The sequence below is a fragment of the Pseudomassariella vexata genome (assembly GCF_002105095.1).
Source record: "Pseudomassariella vexata strain CBS 129021 chromosome Unknown BCR38scaffold_2, whole genome shotgun sequence".
Taxonomy (NCBI): domain Eukaryota; kingdom Fungi; phylum Ascomycota; class Sordariomycetes; order Amphisphaeriales; family Pseudomassariaceae; genus Pseudomassariella; species Pseudomassariella vexata.
Genome location: NW_024467957.1, coordinates 3,599,491 through 3,612,396, shown reverse-complemented (window position 1 = coordinate 3,612,396; position 12,906 = coordinate 3,599,491). Strand labels below are relative to the sequence as shown.

The window sequence follows — 12,906 nt, the reverse complement described above, 5'->3', positions numbered from 1 at the left end:
TGTATATTGAGACTTGGGCGTGACTATCTTGATGAACCTGGCATGCATGGCCTCTTGAAAGATACCTGAGCTCAACACCAGCAAGTGAGATAGTTAACCATCTCAGCATGCCATATCTTATTTAGCTGCAGACCCAGGCCTCATTGGTAGGGGACAAGTCTTCGATACATAATGAGCTTTAATTGCCTTTGTTCCCAAAAACTGAAGCTCAGTTAGGTCAGTGAAAAGAGCGTAGTCTGTGCATCTTTTCAAAATGGCAATGAACGGAGTTTCGATAATAAGATAACCTACACGTTTGTAAGCGCCACGACATGACCCGGCAAATTATAACTTTTCTAATAATCTTCCCCCTTTGACTCTGTCTGCTTTCTCGGCTTATATTACTGACAGCTCGACCGGTTCCAATTCGGGTCATCTGTACCACCGTTGAAAATGGGAAACAATAGCATATTCAGCTCCTATCCCACCTATGTATACTTACCTTGGATTTGTATTCAGATATTACTCTAACACGGTACTTAGAAATAGCTAGTGAAGTCACCCGGGCGAAACTCGAGCACTTTTTCTGTCAAACGTCTCGACCTTGGAGGTCCAAGACTTACTCAGGTATCTCAGTGCCAATCATGGCACAGCCGTAAGCCATAACGCGTAAGCATCAGCTGATCCTGCAAATCGCAGATCGAACCAAAACCATCCTACATCATTGATACCCCGCACTGAAATATTCAGTATCACCACTTGTTGCTCTTCAGAAGTCATTCCAATAATACCATCATGGAAACACGCACGACGGCTACTCCATCCCCCCAAAACCGCCCCCTCACTCCCCTCCTGGTTTTACTCTTCATCTTCCTCGGCGCCGCCGGAGCCTGGCTACTTCGTATCGATCCCATTCAGCATGATGTCCCGCGAAATTTCCAGTCCGTAGTCGCGTCGGGTAAGCTCGAGGACGGCTCGCAACTCAAACAGCACTTCACGGGGCTCACTGTTATCTACGACACCCTGGCGAACCTCGTAGCTGCTTTTGCGGCTGGACCGTTGGGCTTCAATAAGGGCTGATACGAAAAGGTAGGGGGACCCACCGGTTAGGTGAATCCCATTCAATTAGATACTATAACGTTGCGCACTGCTGCATTATAGCATCCTCCCCCCTAGGTGCACGCGTCAAGGGCGTTACGCTGCAGCAGGTTTACTTTCTGGCTGTGTTCTTTGCTATAGTTTGTGTTTGGACCGTGGAGGCTTTTCGGGTGAGGAATAGGGGGAGTATGGTTAGTTTGTGAGTGGATCCGTGCATTACTATTTTTATTATTAGATTTAGAAATTACTTTAGTTTTTCCCCTGGTGTTTTGGTTTGTTGAGCCTGACCACTGACGATGTCTTTCTGCAGTACGGCAGTGTGGGCGATTTTCTATCAGACTCTGGGCGGGACAGCTATCATCCCGCTCTACTACGCCGCCTATGAGTATACCTCTAGAAACGACGACTACTACCAGTCCGGCCGGGCGTTAGATCTTCTCAGTGCGAAATCCATCCTCCCTGCGACAGTACTGGCCTACCTGATCCCTACTATCGCCATGTACATCCCCTTTCAGGATCCTTCCATCACGCAGAACTTGATTGCGTTCTGGCAAATCACGCCGCTGTTGGTCAATCTAGCAATATACATATTCACTTCCATCTTCAACGCGAAAAGCCTGCAACAGTAATCATCTACAAGTCGGATCGGTGCAGATCGGAAGTATCTCAACCAAATTTACTACGCCGCCTTCGTCGTGACGGCCGTCACACACTTGGTATTGGTGTACATCTGCCTCACCTCCAACGATCCACAGACCAAACTCGGGTATGTATTTCTACCCAGTAAGGAAACATTGAAGGATGGCGTGACCATGGGGCTGCATTACATATTCCAGTGGGACTTTTGGGGAATTGCCGGTTCGTCGTTGCTGTGGTGCTGGTTTGTTGTGTTTGACGTACAAAGACTGCTGGGTAGCTCGAGTGTTTGTGGTGTTGCGCAGGCTGGACTGGTGATCGGGGTGATGGCGGTTGTGCTTGGGCCTGGGGCGGCTATGGCGGCTGTTTGGAAGTGGAAGGAGGATAAGTTGGTTGGAATTGAGGAGAAGGCTTTGAGGAAGAAGAACTGAAATACTAGTTCACTATAAATCGTATTCAGTAGGGGTGTTAGGTGTGTTTATTCTTTGGCTGTCAACTTTGCCAACTCCTTCCCCCGATTCACCCCACTGCCAAAGAAGATGAGGAAAAAGAGCGTAACTATCCACCATCTAACTCCTAAAGTCATAATTCAACCATGTTCTACCTCACATCTCTTAACTCCCATCCCCAACCCACTTTCCCCTGCTCCTCCTCCAGCCCCTCCTCACCCCATCCCGTTCATGCACTAAGTAGGTTCCCAAAAACACCAAAACGGTCAACGGTACTGCCGCGGCCCAATACTGCCAAAACCCCCTACTATCTGCCGCAGCGTTGCCCTGTATACTAAAAATTGAAGCCACGCACGCCGGGGGTGCAAAAATCATAGCCACCAACGTGAGTGATTTCGCCGTGCGAGCCTCCAGGATCCCCAACCGCCCGCCAATAATCCCGTTCAGGGCCGCGAGCGAGCTCGTCATGCGGGCGTACTCGCTGAGGCGAAGACGGAATTCGCGGTGTAGGAAGAGGAAGTCGGAGGTGGGGGAGCGCCAGTCAGTCATTCCTCCCTCCCCTTCCCTTTGTCCTCTTGCTTGCCCCCCCAACTCTTCTTCGACTTGATCGCCTTTAAAAATCGACGAAGAAGAATGATACTTATTATTACGCAATTCTTCATCAGCCGAGATACCAAGAGCATCTAGAACGGTATTCAATGCTTCCAAGTACTCAGGACACTTGAACTGGCTCCACGCTGTCTCGACCTGATTCGAGGCCTCGATCTCCTCTTGTGTGCGGCGCTGGACGGCCCATCCAGATGACCGCATGGAGGCGGTTTGGTGGCTTACAAAGCCGAGAAGTTGGCAGTAGTGGCTTGCTACTAACTTTCGGGGAAAGAGAGCCAGAGAGTGGGGGTCCGAGAGGTTCGGGATAAGGGAGGCGTGGTGGGTGAAGTAGTAGAGGAGGTCGTCGAATGTGCTGTTGTGAGGGGGTGTTTCGGTGGTGGACTGGGTTGAGGATGTATTTGTGAGGGGTTTTTGGTTCTCGCTGCGGGTTGATGAGCTGTCTGTGGTAGTTGCGGTCGAAGTGGAGGCGTGAGCGGCGGAGGCAAGGACGTCATCTGGTATGAAGCCGTGATATCCACCGTAGAATGCTCGTACACTTAGTTCGCTTGTCGTCTCCCCGACTTTGATGCATCCTGGTGCAGGATCACAGAGTATAACCACTAGACACCTCAATGTTAGCAATCATGTCCTCAACTTCTTGACCCAGGACCTTTAAATACTTACCATCCCATTCACCCTCCCCTCTCCCCACATACCAAAACGACACCTTCCTCGGCGCAATCAACAACCAACCCTCGCTCTTCTTCCACTTATGACACTGCAACTGCCTCCCCGTCTCCGCACACGTAATATTCGTACTGCCATGTTTGAATTTCGGTCTCTTCTTCTCCCCATCCCACCACCCCTTAATCTCATCTTCAAACCCGCCGGTGGCCGCCCCAACGTCCCATAACTCGAAATACTCCAGCGAGAAGCGCCTTCCTGACTTGGTTGCCGTGGGTAACCGGGGGCAGTTGATAATCTCGTTGAAGTCAAAGGTAGTCCGCTCCCAGGCATGCGTCTGGAAGAGGTCTTGGGGCACGTTTAGGTGGGACTTAAGGAGGCCTTCGAGGCTGTAGGGGGTGCTGCAAGCTCTGTAGTGGCGAGGGAAGGAGGATTCAATAAGGAAGAGGCGGCATTTAGATGAGTCTAATGATGATGACCAGGTCGGATTGGGATAAGGTAGTGCATCGTGTTGTTCTTCCTCGGTAGGGCTGAAGAAGTGCTGGAGTTGGGATAGGTTGGTGCAGTGGGTGATTACTTCAGATGCAATCCTGCCTTCGGTGGAGGTGAAACCCAAAACTGTGACCCGGAAGTTCATTGTGGATGCATTCTATTTCTCAAGGACGTTGTGATCATGTTGTCCAGATCGAATCCTGGGGAAGTTTGGGGCATGCCGCGGCAGATATGTAAAAATATGCGTTGTTTCAACCTTCAGCTGGGATGCAAGAAAGAAGATACGTAGCCTGCTAAATTGTGGCCAAATATCATAGCCTGCAAGGCGTAGGGCTGTGTAGAATCCTGGCTGTTTGAACCAGACCGAATCCTTTCTCCGTGAGATTTGCATGCTGTGTAGCCATAGTGAATCCTTTCTCTATGAGATTTGCATGCTGTGTAACCATAGTGAATCCTTTCTCTATGAGATTTGCATGCTGTGTAACTATAGTGAAGGCCCTAGGCTGACTCCGACTTATTTTGGGAGATGGCGGGGGAAGCCTCACCGACCGGCGTCATTAATAAGGCCCGAATGTGAGGTGGTTTCATCAATGTCCCTTCTGAGATCCTGAACGCAGATGTTTTGAGTTGCCTGAATAACCACGACCTCAAGCACATCGGAACGAAATCAACTGTAGATACGCCGATTGATCACACCACCCCCTTTTCTGGCCGGGAGGCATCTCATCATCTATTCACCATCATTATCACTCCCTCACAATCTTAAATCTCCCATCAACCCTTCCAAAGTCCCCCACCCCTCACTCCCCTCCCAACTCTCCTTCCCCTTTCCCATCACACTCCTAACCGCACTCCTGGCCTTCCCCCTCCACCTCTCCCCAATCTCCTCAACCTCGAGCCCCCAATTCTCATAAGCAGCGACCAACTCCCCCGTCCTGAGAACCACCGTCTCCCAGCCCTCTCTATTCGTCGACGTCCAACTACCACCTCCTTGCGCACCACCTTGGGCAGTAGCACCCGAAGCCGAAAGCGTACTCCCTGTACTTCCACTAGTAGCGGCTCTCCACCCCTTCTCCGCTGCGTCGACAGCGCCCGCGTAGTCCCGTCTCCATGCCCGCAGGCGCGAGACAAGGGCCCAGACTTCGGACCTGGTGGTTATGAGCGGGACGACCTCGTCTTCGAACATTGCGCAGACTTTCTGCGGGAGTGAGCCGCGGGGTGGGTTGTGCACACTCTCCCCCGCAGGGGCGGGCTCTTTAGCGACCTCTCTCACTAATAAACCCAGGATCTTTTCATCTAGCGCGTCCTCACTCTTGCGGATGCGGATGACGTTGCGAGTTCCGAAGACGACGTCATCCAGGTCGGGTTTGGGTATCAGGCTTGCTGCAAGTGTGATAACGTTGTCCCAGATCCGCCAGTTATCGTTGGCAATGGCGGCGCCTCGTTTGAACGTCGTGAGAGCGTCTTGTAGGAGCTTGTACGATGGCTTTCCGAGCTCGGCCGCGCGTTTGGTGGCGGGCTTGTTTTCGAGATCCTCAATAAATGTATTTTTGGCAGTGCCTTCTGTGTTATCGTCTTCGTCCAGGATCCGTTGGATCTTTTTTGAGTTCTTGTTCTCCTTGACGACTTCGCGGTACCAACTGATCAGAGCGGTGCCGAGATTACTCCATGTCCGCGCATCTTCGCCTCCCTGCTCACCATTGCTCGTGCCGATGGATCGTTGGAATGCCTCGGCAGCGTCGGGAAAATGGCCTAGTCGCAGCTCGATGTCGCCAAGCCTGTTCCACAGCTCGGGGTTTAGCCTGTTGACACCGACAGCGAGCCTGTATGCCTCTGCAGCGCTCTCCCAGTTCTTCTTTTGGAGATGCATCTCACCGAGCGAGTGTTGCGCTCTCGCAAACCTCCGGTTTGAAACCTCCCAAGCCCGTTGGTAGTGAGCCGGGTCGTTCTCCAGATCACCCAGGATACAGTAGAGACGAGGGGCATTAGGAGGCGGAGGGCTGCGTTCCGGGCCGTAAAAGTCTTTATAGCTCAATGCATCTGCATCAACGAATGAATCCAAGTCTTCATCGCTGTCCGTTGCCGACGCACCGGTTCGATGGAAGAGCCTCCACCGCACAATAGCCCTGGCCTTTTCCTCACCTCCACCGCCACGACCATCTTCGTCGGATGAAGCGGCACTACTAGCTAGACATAGCGCCACCTCAGCCCAGAGGCGAAGACGCTTGAAGATTTCGAGTGCTGATATCAAAGACCCAACTGACGCCCAAGCGTACGCCAGTTCGGATTCGAGATGCCATCGTGGTGGCGAAGATAGTGCATTCACGTATTGTAAACGTATTTGAGCAGACGCTGATTCGGTTGCTTTGGGTGCAGGTAAGAAGGATGTTGGTTTAGGGACGTTAGCAATGGCTTGGTTTGATGCGGCGCCATCAACCCCTGAAATCTCAATCGCGGGAACGCCATCGGGTTCATCCTTAACCTCGTTGCTGGTAGACGCCGTTTCCTTCGATGCCTCTGTGCCAACAACAACTTGATCCACGACAGCTTGCATCTGCAGAACTGCGCGCTCAAGGGTCCTGCTTCGGCTCAGTTCTATCCTTGACCGCACCAGCAGAGCGTGTGTGTAAATCTGCCAGTTCACAGGCTTGTCGTCAATGACCCTGACGGCAAAAGGCAGGACCTCCTCGGCGGTGAGCGAATCCGCCGGTGAGAATGTGTCTTTTATTGTTGCTTCGGTAAGAAGAATCATTTGGTCCTGCGCTTTGAGCTGGGGTTGGTTCTCCGGAGTCAGGTCTTCCAGTTGGGTTGGAAGGTTTGATTCTGCTTGCACCGTATCGCCACCTGTATTGAACGATATCCTTTCTAGCAACGTGTCGTTATTCAGAGGCAGTGCGTTCGGCACCACCCTCTCCGATGTTTTGTCGCCGTTGTTAGCTTCTTCGTTGCTCTTTGCAAGCACGACAAGCTGACTGGTACTCGTCTCCTGAAACCTCGTCCTCTTGCCTAACGCCCCTGAGAGAGCAAACACGAAACCACTCAGTTCGGTAGCTTGACGAAGTGCCTCCTTGGCTTTGGCATCGTTCCCAAGCATGATCTGCGCGTTAGCCTTTTCAAGCAGAAACTCAACCTTGCTATTGTGGTCGGCTTGTGATATAGTCGTCTCTGCCTCTTCCAAACTACGCTCCACCAATTCCTGCAGGGTCGTGACGTCCGTCCATCGCCCAACTTTCGTAAAGAGAGATCCTGGACCCAGGGAAGGCTGAGAAACGAGTTTGAAATGCCACAAGTGAACTCGAAAGCGTATCCATGCCAAACTCTTGCCTTCGGCTTCAGCACCACTGGGAAGGTCAACATCATCTGATGTGAAGATCCACCTCGCAAAACAGAACAGCTCGATGTGCGGTATGTACTCGTACACACTTACACCATCCGTATCCAGAATCCGCAAGCAAGCCCTCCTCAGCTTTTGGATGGAGCTCTTTGCGCCCTTGCCAGGATTCTGAACAGCGCCGCTTGCTTCCAGTTTTTCAAAGGCGGCGCCGAAAGTCTTCTCACATGCCCGGGTCCCTTCCAATACCGGACCTGTGACATTGGCCTGAAGAAAGGCATTCAAGGCCGCGGAGCCAAGCCGAATTGCATCATTCTCCTCGGCACCGCTCAGCGCGGGTGACGGCTCTTCGTCCTTCCCCACAGCGCCTGCCTCCTCGGGTGTCGGTCCCGATTTCGAGACAACGTGTCCAACGAATGCGCTGACCAAATTTGACGCCGATTCGTGATCGAACGCAGAGAGGAAGCGTACGTCTTCCACCATGGTCATGTCAGAAAGTATCAGATCCTTCAAATGTGCGACGAACTCCTTCAACTTGATCTGTCCTCGGGTCTGTAGATGGGAGTGTAACGATCTTTGAATTCCAGATTCCAAGTGATCCTTGTTCTGCGATGGAATTCGCTGGGGTATGTATGTCGATATTTATCTTCACTGGCTGCGAGCTTCAATTGTAAGCATGCGCCGCGTCCAGTTGTCTTTTAGTTATGTTCTCGGCCATACTATCCCAAAGTCCGAGATATTGCATCACAAAAAGTTGAGGTTCAAAATTTCCGTGGTGGGGGAAGGAGGGGCAAAATCCCGATATGGTCTGTGCGCTTCGGTAGCCTATCTGTGTGAAGACGCTGTACCAAGTATTCATAATTCTGTCTGGTGGTCAAGCTCCAAGGCAGTCCCAGATGAATGATATACATATAACCAGCCATTCTCGACCTGCATAGAAAACCAGGAACAAGTGGTATATTTTTGCTTGACCCTCAGCTGGTAATACAAATCGCTGATACTCATACTTGATTGCACGCATCGATCGCTCTGTAGCTACTCGTAAATACAGGTCTTGTAGGGAGCGTAATGCGCAACCATGCTCGTTGTCAACGTAGAGACTGGCCCTATTTCTTGCCGCCCTTCTTCTTGTTGACCACCTTGAATCCGGCAGGGAGGGCGGCTTCACCACCGTTATTTTCCTTGTGGGTGCTCTTCTTTGCGACTTCATTCCAGCCCCCAGCCTTGGCGCTCTGGGCCAGAACGTCGGTCGTCCCTTGCTTCTCAACCACTCCCTTCTCGGCCAACTTTCTGCGGCGGATAAATTCGGCAGCGAAATGTCGTCCATCCATGGTCTTGCTGTTGGCATACACGGCGTCTGCGATGATAGACGCCTCGGCAGGCAACTCCATGAGAGTCTGCTGGAAAATATTGACTACGCAACGTTAGAATATTACTAAAATACGCTGGAAACCACAGAACTTACTGTCCGTAACACCCGTGATACCCCGTGTCAGCTGACTCTGGACCCACTTGTTAAATTCGTCCATAGCCTCAGAGCTTGATACGCCCGTGGTCTTAACAGCGGGCTTGGCCACGGGACCAGGTGAAGTGACAGGCTTGACATTCACAGCGCTTGGAGTTCGGGGTTGAGCCGCTGCTGGTCCAGTTGGAATCTTAACCTTGGCCTTGCCGCCGGCGCCAACTGTCGACCAGCCGGGAGGAGGAACCGCCGCCACTGTAGTAGCGGCAGCAGAAGCAGCTGGGACGCCAGCAACCGCCGGAGCTGGCGTAGGGAAACCTGGAGCGTTGGGTTTGCTGGCCAAGTCGGCATATCGCTTGCCCAGACCTGCAGCAGACGGGGTACCAGGTAACTGTGCAGCCATTTGCTTCGCCTTGTCCGCCTTCAATTTTCTTGCTTCCTCCTCGCGCTGAATGTCGGCTAGTGTCTTCTTCTTGTCAGCGGCTGGTACGGGAACTTTCGGCGCTGCGATTCCGGGAGCGGCCGGCTTCGCCCAAGGACTGGCACTACTGCCAACCGGGCTAGCAGTACCCCAGGTGCTAGTTGTGGGCAGCCCGCTCGCAATTGCTGCCGCCTTCTCACGCTCGCGAGCGGCTTCTTGATCGGCCATTGCGCGACGCACAGCAGCAGCCTGCTCCTCGGCCTTGGCAGCCTTCTTGGCCTCTGCTTCCTGGATCTCCTTGAGTGTGGGGCCACGGCGCGACCCTACCGCCTTTTCAGCCCATGGGGCCAGAGGTGGCGGGTGGGTGGCTGATGAGGACGATGGGGTGATTTCGGGAGTCTCGGATCGGGAGCTAGTGGCATACTGCTCCGGCAGATTGGACTTGACCCGCTGCGGTGCAGGCGCCGGTAACGGGGTCGATGACTGGGGTGGCGGGAAGGGCAGGGGCAAACCGCTTATTTTGGCTGCTGCAGCGGCCTGGGCTTGAGCTTGTTGGATCTGTCGGTTCAAAGAGCCTGTGTCGCTCTCCTCCACAGACTCGCTGTCGTCGTCTGTTTGTCTCAACGTTTCCTCGGTGGCAGATTGCTCCCCGGTGTGGTGAGCAGTCGGACTTGACGTGGGTGGAGGACTCTGCTCAGCTGACTTCCCCTGAAGCCCGAATCGTGACTGATCCAACTGGGCATCACGCTGTGCCCGGATCTGTTCGAACTCCTGGAGACGGCCACGAAATCCCTCCGAGTCTTCAACGAGTTCCTCGGTGCCTGGGAGGCGGCTGCGAAAGCTCAGGTCTGACGACGGAGCCCCAATAGGTGCCTGAGAATGACTTGGGGCCGGTGCCCCCGGTCCCAATACGCCGGTCAGTACCTGTCGCTCCTGATCAGACAGACGCGCAAACTCATCCTCTCGGAGCATGTCGAAGCCACTCCCCTGACCGGCTGGCTGGTGGTTGGGGGGGTGCCCACCGAAAAAAGGAGCAGCCCCGCCGATAGGACCGATGGGCGCCTGGGGTGGCATAGTGATGGGCGAAGTCATGCTACCAAAGCTGGGCTGGCTCTGCAGACTGTGGGCACTAGAAGCATGATGCAGGCCGGGATGGCTGATCCTTGCCATTCGCTGGTTGGAGAGTAAATCGCGTTGCTGAGCCATAAGATACTGCTCCTCCTGCTTGCGTCGCTCCAGGTCATTTTGCTCTTGTGCAGTGAGAGTCCGACCAAAGCTCGGGAACGCGCCAACCAAAGGCGGTTGAACAGCCCCGCTGGCATTGGGAGAGAAAGGACCTGTTTGTGCTGGCGGGCCATGAGGAATTCCGATTTGGGGGACAAGGAAGGGTTCGCGCGAATTGCCAATACGCCTTATCAACTGGCCAAGAGGCTCAAACTCCGAGTCTTCGACTTTCTTCACACGGAGATCGGGGCTGAAGAAGTTTGCCTTGTACCAATCGTTCATCTCGAGACCAGTGAAGGGACCTTGCTGCCGACCAACGGGATCCAAGTAAACCCATCTCATTCGATCGGGCATCACCATAGTTCGAGCCTGCGGATCAGAAGACTGGGTTCCATTGAATGGAGTTCCGCTGCTTTGAGGGAAGTCCTGAGCCTGAGAGGTGGTAGTGATGCCGCCATGTGTTGACTCGGAGGTAGCGGGAGGGCGCGATGCAGCGGCGATTAATTCGTCGAACATGCCTCTGCCACCCCTCATGGGGCTGCCAGTATCGCGAGTGTGATCACCAAAAGTGTTTCGTCCTATGGCACCGAGAGGGTTGGTTTGACGGAGATCGTGGCTGGAGTCAGAAAGGCTCTCAGTTTCGTGACCCTGCATCTGGGCCTGCATAGCAGGAGGGAATAGGGAACCGAGTCTGCTACCACGGCCTATAGAACCAGAAGGAGCGAGACCCGTAGTTCCAGGAGGACCAAAGACGCCACCAAAGTGGCTGAGCGAAGGCGAGTGAACATCTCCGCCAAAGAGAGAGCTACCAAAAGCACCGCCGAAAAGGTTACCTGACCGCTCTCGATCAGGGGTGGCCGAGGTGGGCCAGCCCGACAAGTTGCCGTTACCAATAGATGGATACGCCCTGGGCCCAACGCTCGAAGTTTGGCTGCGGTCACTGCCATCAAAGCCACCTGGGCCAAGTGGTCGAGGAAACACACCACCACCGAAGCCAGGCGCATGATCAGTACCACCAAATCCGTGCCCATGCGATCGATCTGCTGCCTCGTCTCCTCCTTCACCTCGCTCGCCTGGGGGACTCGCGTATGGATTCGTTTCAGAGGGGCTCAACGGTTGGTTGTCCTGTTCAGTCGGCTGGTTAAGCAGGTTTAGACCGGCCATGCCGAAATCACCAGCGGACCCCTTCACCGGCGTGTCGAAGGCCTGATTCCGCTGGGATTGGTGAGACATGGAAGGCGGACTGGTGTCTTGAGCACCACCTAAGACGGCACTACCAGACAAACTTTCCTCGCCGCCGAAAGGATCCGTGTCGGTACGAGGACGTCCTGCAGCGCGCCAGGAAGCAGCCGAAGTCTCGTTCGCTCTAGCCGCCATGTTGTCGGAACTGTCCTTTGGTATCAAATGCGCCAAGCGTGATTCGCCTCGAGTGTTACCAGGTCGCTTCTCACCAATGGCAGAAGAGCTGGGGATTGCGAAGTTTCCGAAGCTGCCTATGCCCGCAATGGATGACGTTGCACCGGTAGGCTGGCCCCACAGAGATGCTGTGGCTCCAATCGCCGAGTTACCTGAGGTGGTATTGCTTCGAATCAGACCACCGAAGGGGTTGGCAGTGGTCCTAAGTTGATTTCCCTCGCGCAGATTGGGGTTCTCTTCGGGTTCCTCGAACATGGTTTCCTTGACCTCGGCGTGCTTCCTGCCAAACCATGAAGATGAGGGAGTGGTCGCCGTGGGAGACGTCAATCCGCCACCTCCCGAGTACGGGTTGGTGTCCGTTGTCTCTCGTCGGCGCGTGCCTGGCCTAGAGGCAGACGACGGCGACGCAAGTGAGAAGTTGTTAGGTGCTCCGTGGGACACGGATGTCTTACGTCCGTTCAGTGCTCCAGCCACATGATTCCCATCCTTGTTCTGTAGCGGCGGGGGCTTCACAGGAGAATTGACATCGGATGAGAAGCGATCCTTCTCTTCCGAGGTCAGCTCTCGCAGAATGCTCGCCGTAGATGATCCAGTGGCATCCCAGCAGACATCCGGCTGTTGAGGCAGAGGGGCATGCGAGTCAATACGATTTCCCCAGCCCCGCGTACCACCGCTGTTTCCATTGAGTTGCCCCGGGCTCCATCCTGGCATGAATAGGTGGGATACGTCGATTTCGGGGGCGTTATTGAAAATGTCCAGTAGCTGGTCTCGCGTGTATGTCTGACGTGCAGGCGATGCATCCGTCACGGTTGCCAGCTGCTGGACCGGCTCTGTCGAAGGCGCTTGGTTGAGAGACTGGCTGGAAGGAGTCGTCGACGGCCGGCGGAAGGTTAAGGTGCCATTCGTCGGACGTTGACGCGACCTACACACGAGAAACAGGTTAGCAGGTCTGGGCTTGGGAAGAGCAGAATGATCCACAGCGTAGGTGCGCGGGATCGTCAATAAAAGCAGTGTTCATCGGGCAGATGGCGGGTAAAATGTTTAGAACAAAATAATCAATCACTTGAGACCTGTGAGGTGCCGCAGTGGAGCTTCATTCTACATACCACTCGCCACTAGTACTGCC

General features: G+C 54.0%; 4 protein-coding genes across 4 annotated transcripts; 1 reads left to right on the top strand and 3 right to left on the bottom strand.

Moving 5' to 3' along the window:
* Positions 1-774: 774 nt before the first annotated feature.
* BCR38DRAFT_481626 (uncharacterized protein) lies at positions 775-2,144 on the top strand (the record flags this gene model as incomplete). The annotated part of the gene is made up of 3 exons (XM_040863397.1): positions 775-1,037; positions 1,388-1,642; positions 1,718-2,144. The coding sequence occupies 3 exons, from the start codon at positions 775-777 to the stop codon at positions 2,142-2,144; spliced, it is 945 nt and encodes a 314-aa protein (XP_040720445.1).
* Positions 2,145-2,327: 183 nt separating this feature from the next.
* Positions 2,328-4,071, bottom strand: BCR38DRAFT_481625 (uncharacterized protein; the record flags this gene model as incomplete). The annotated part of the gene is made up of 2 exons (XM_040863396.1): positions 2,328-3,370; positions 3,435-4,071. The coding sequence occupies 2 exons, from the start codon at positions 4,069-4,071 to the stop codon at positions 2,328-2,330; spliced, it is 1,680 nt and encodes a 559-aa protein (XP_040720444.1).
* A 609-nt stretch (positions 4,072-4,680) lies between these two features.
* On the bottom strand, positions 4,681-7,602 carry BCR38DRAFT_320480 (uncharacterized protein; the record flags this gene model as incomplete). Its single annotated transcript, XM_040854767.1, has 1 exon — positions 4,681-7,602. A coding segment is annotated over one exon (2,922 nt), but the record flags the coding sequence as incomplete, so codon positions are not given.
* A 637-nt stretch (positions 7,603-8,239) lies between these two features.
* On the bottom strand, positions 8,240-12,739 carry BCR38DRAFT_107520 (uncharacterized protein). Its single transcript, XM_040853346.1, has 2 exons — positions 8,723-12,739; positions 8,240-8,671 (listed from the first exon to the last, which is right to left on the bottom strand). The coding sequence occupies exons 1-2, from the start codon at positions 12,489-12,491 to the stop codon at positions 8,364-8,366; spliced, it is 4,077 nt and encodes a 1,358-aa protein (XP_040720442.1). The 5' UTR covers positions 12,492-12,739; the 3' UTR covers positions 8,240-8,363.
* Between the last annotated feature and the right edge of the window lie 167 nt (positions 12,740-12,906).

Bases quoted from the DNA above. Each gene is read 5' to 3' on its own strand.
- BCR38DRAFT_107520 (XM_040853346.1), bottom strand. From the start codon at position 12,491: ATGCCAGGATGGAGCCCGGGGCAACTCAATGGAAACAGCGGTGGTACG. The intron at 8,672-8,722 runs GTAAGTTCTGTG...AACGTTGCGTAG, and splicing joins TATCACGGGTGTTACGGACA to TCAATATTTTCCAGCAGACT.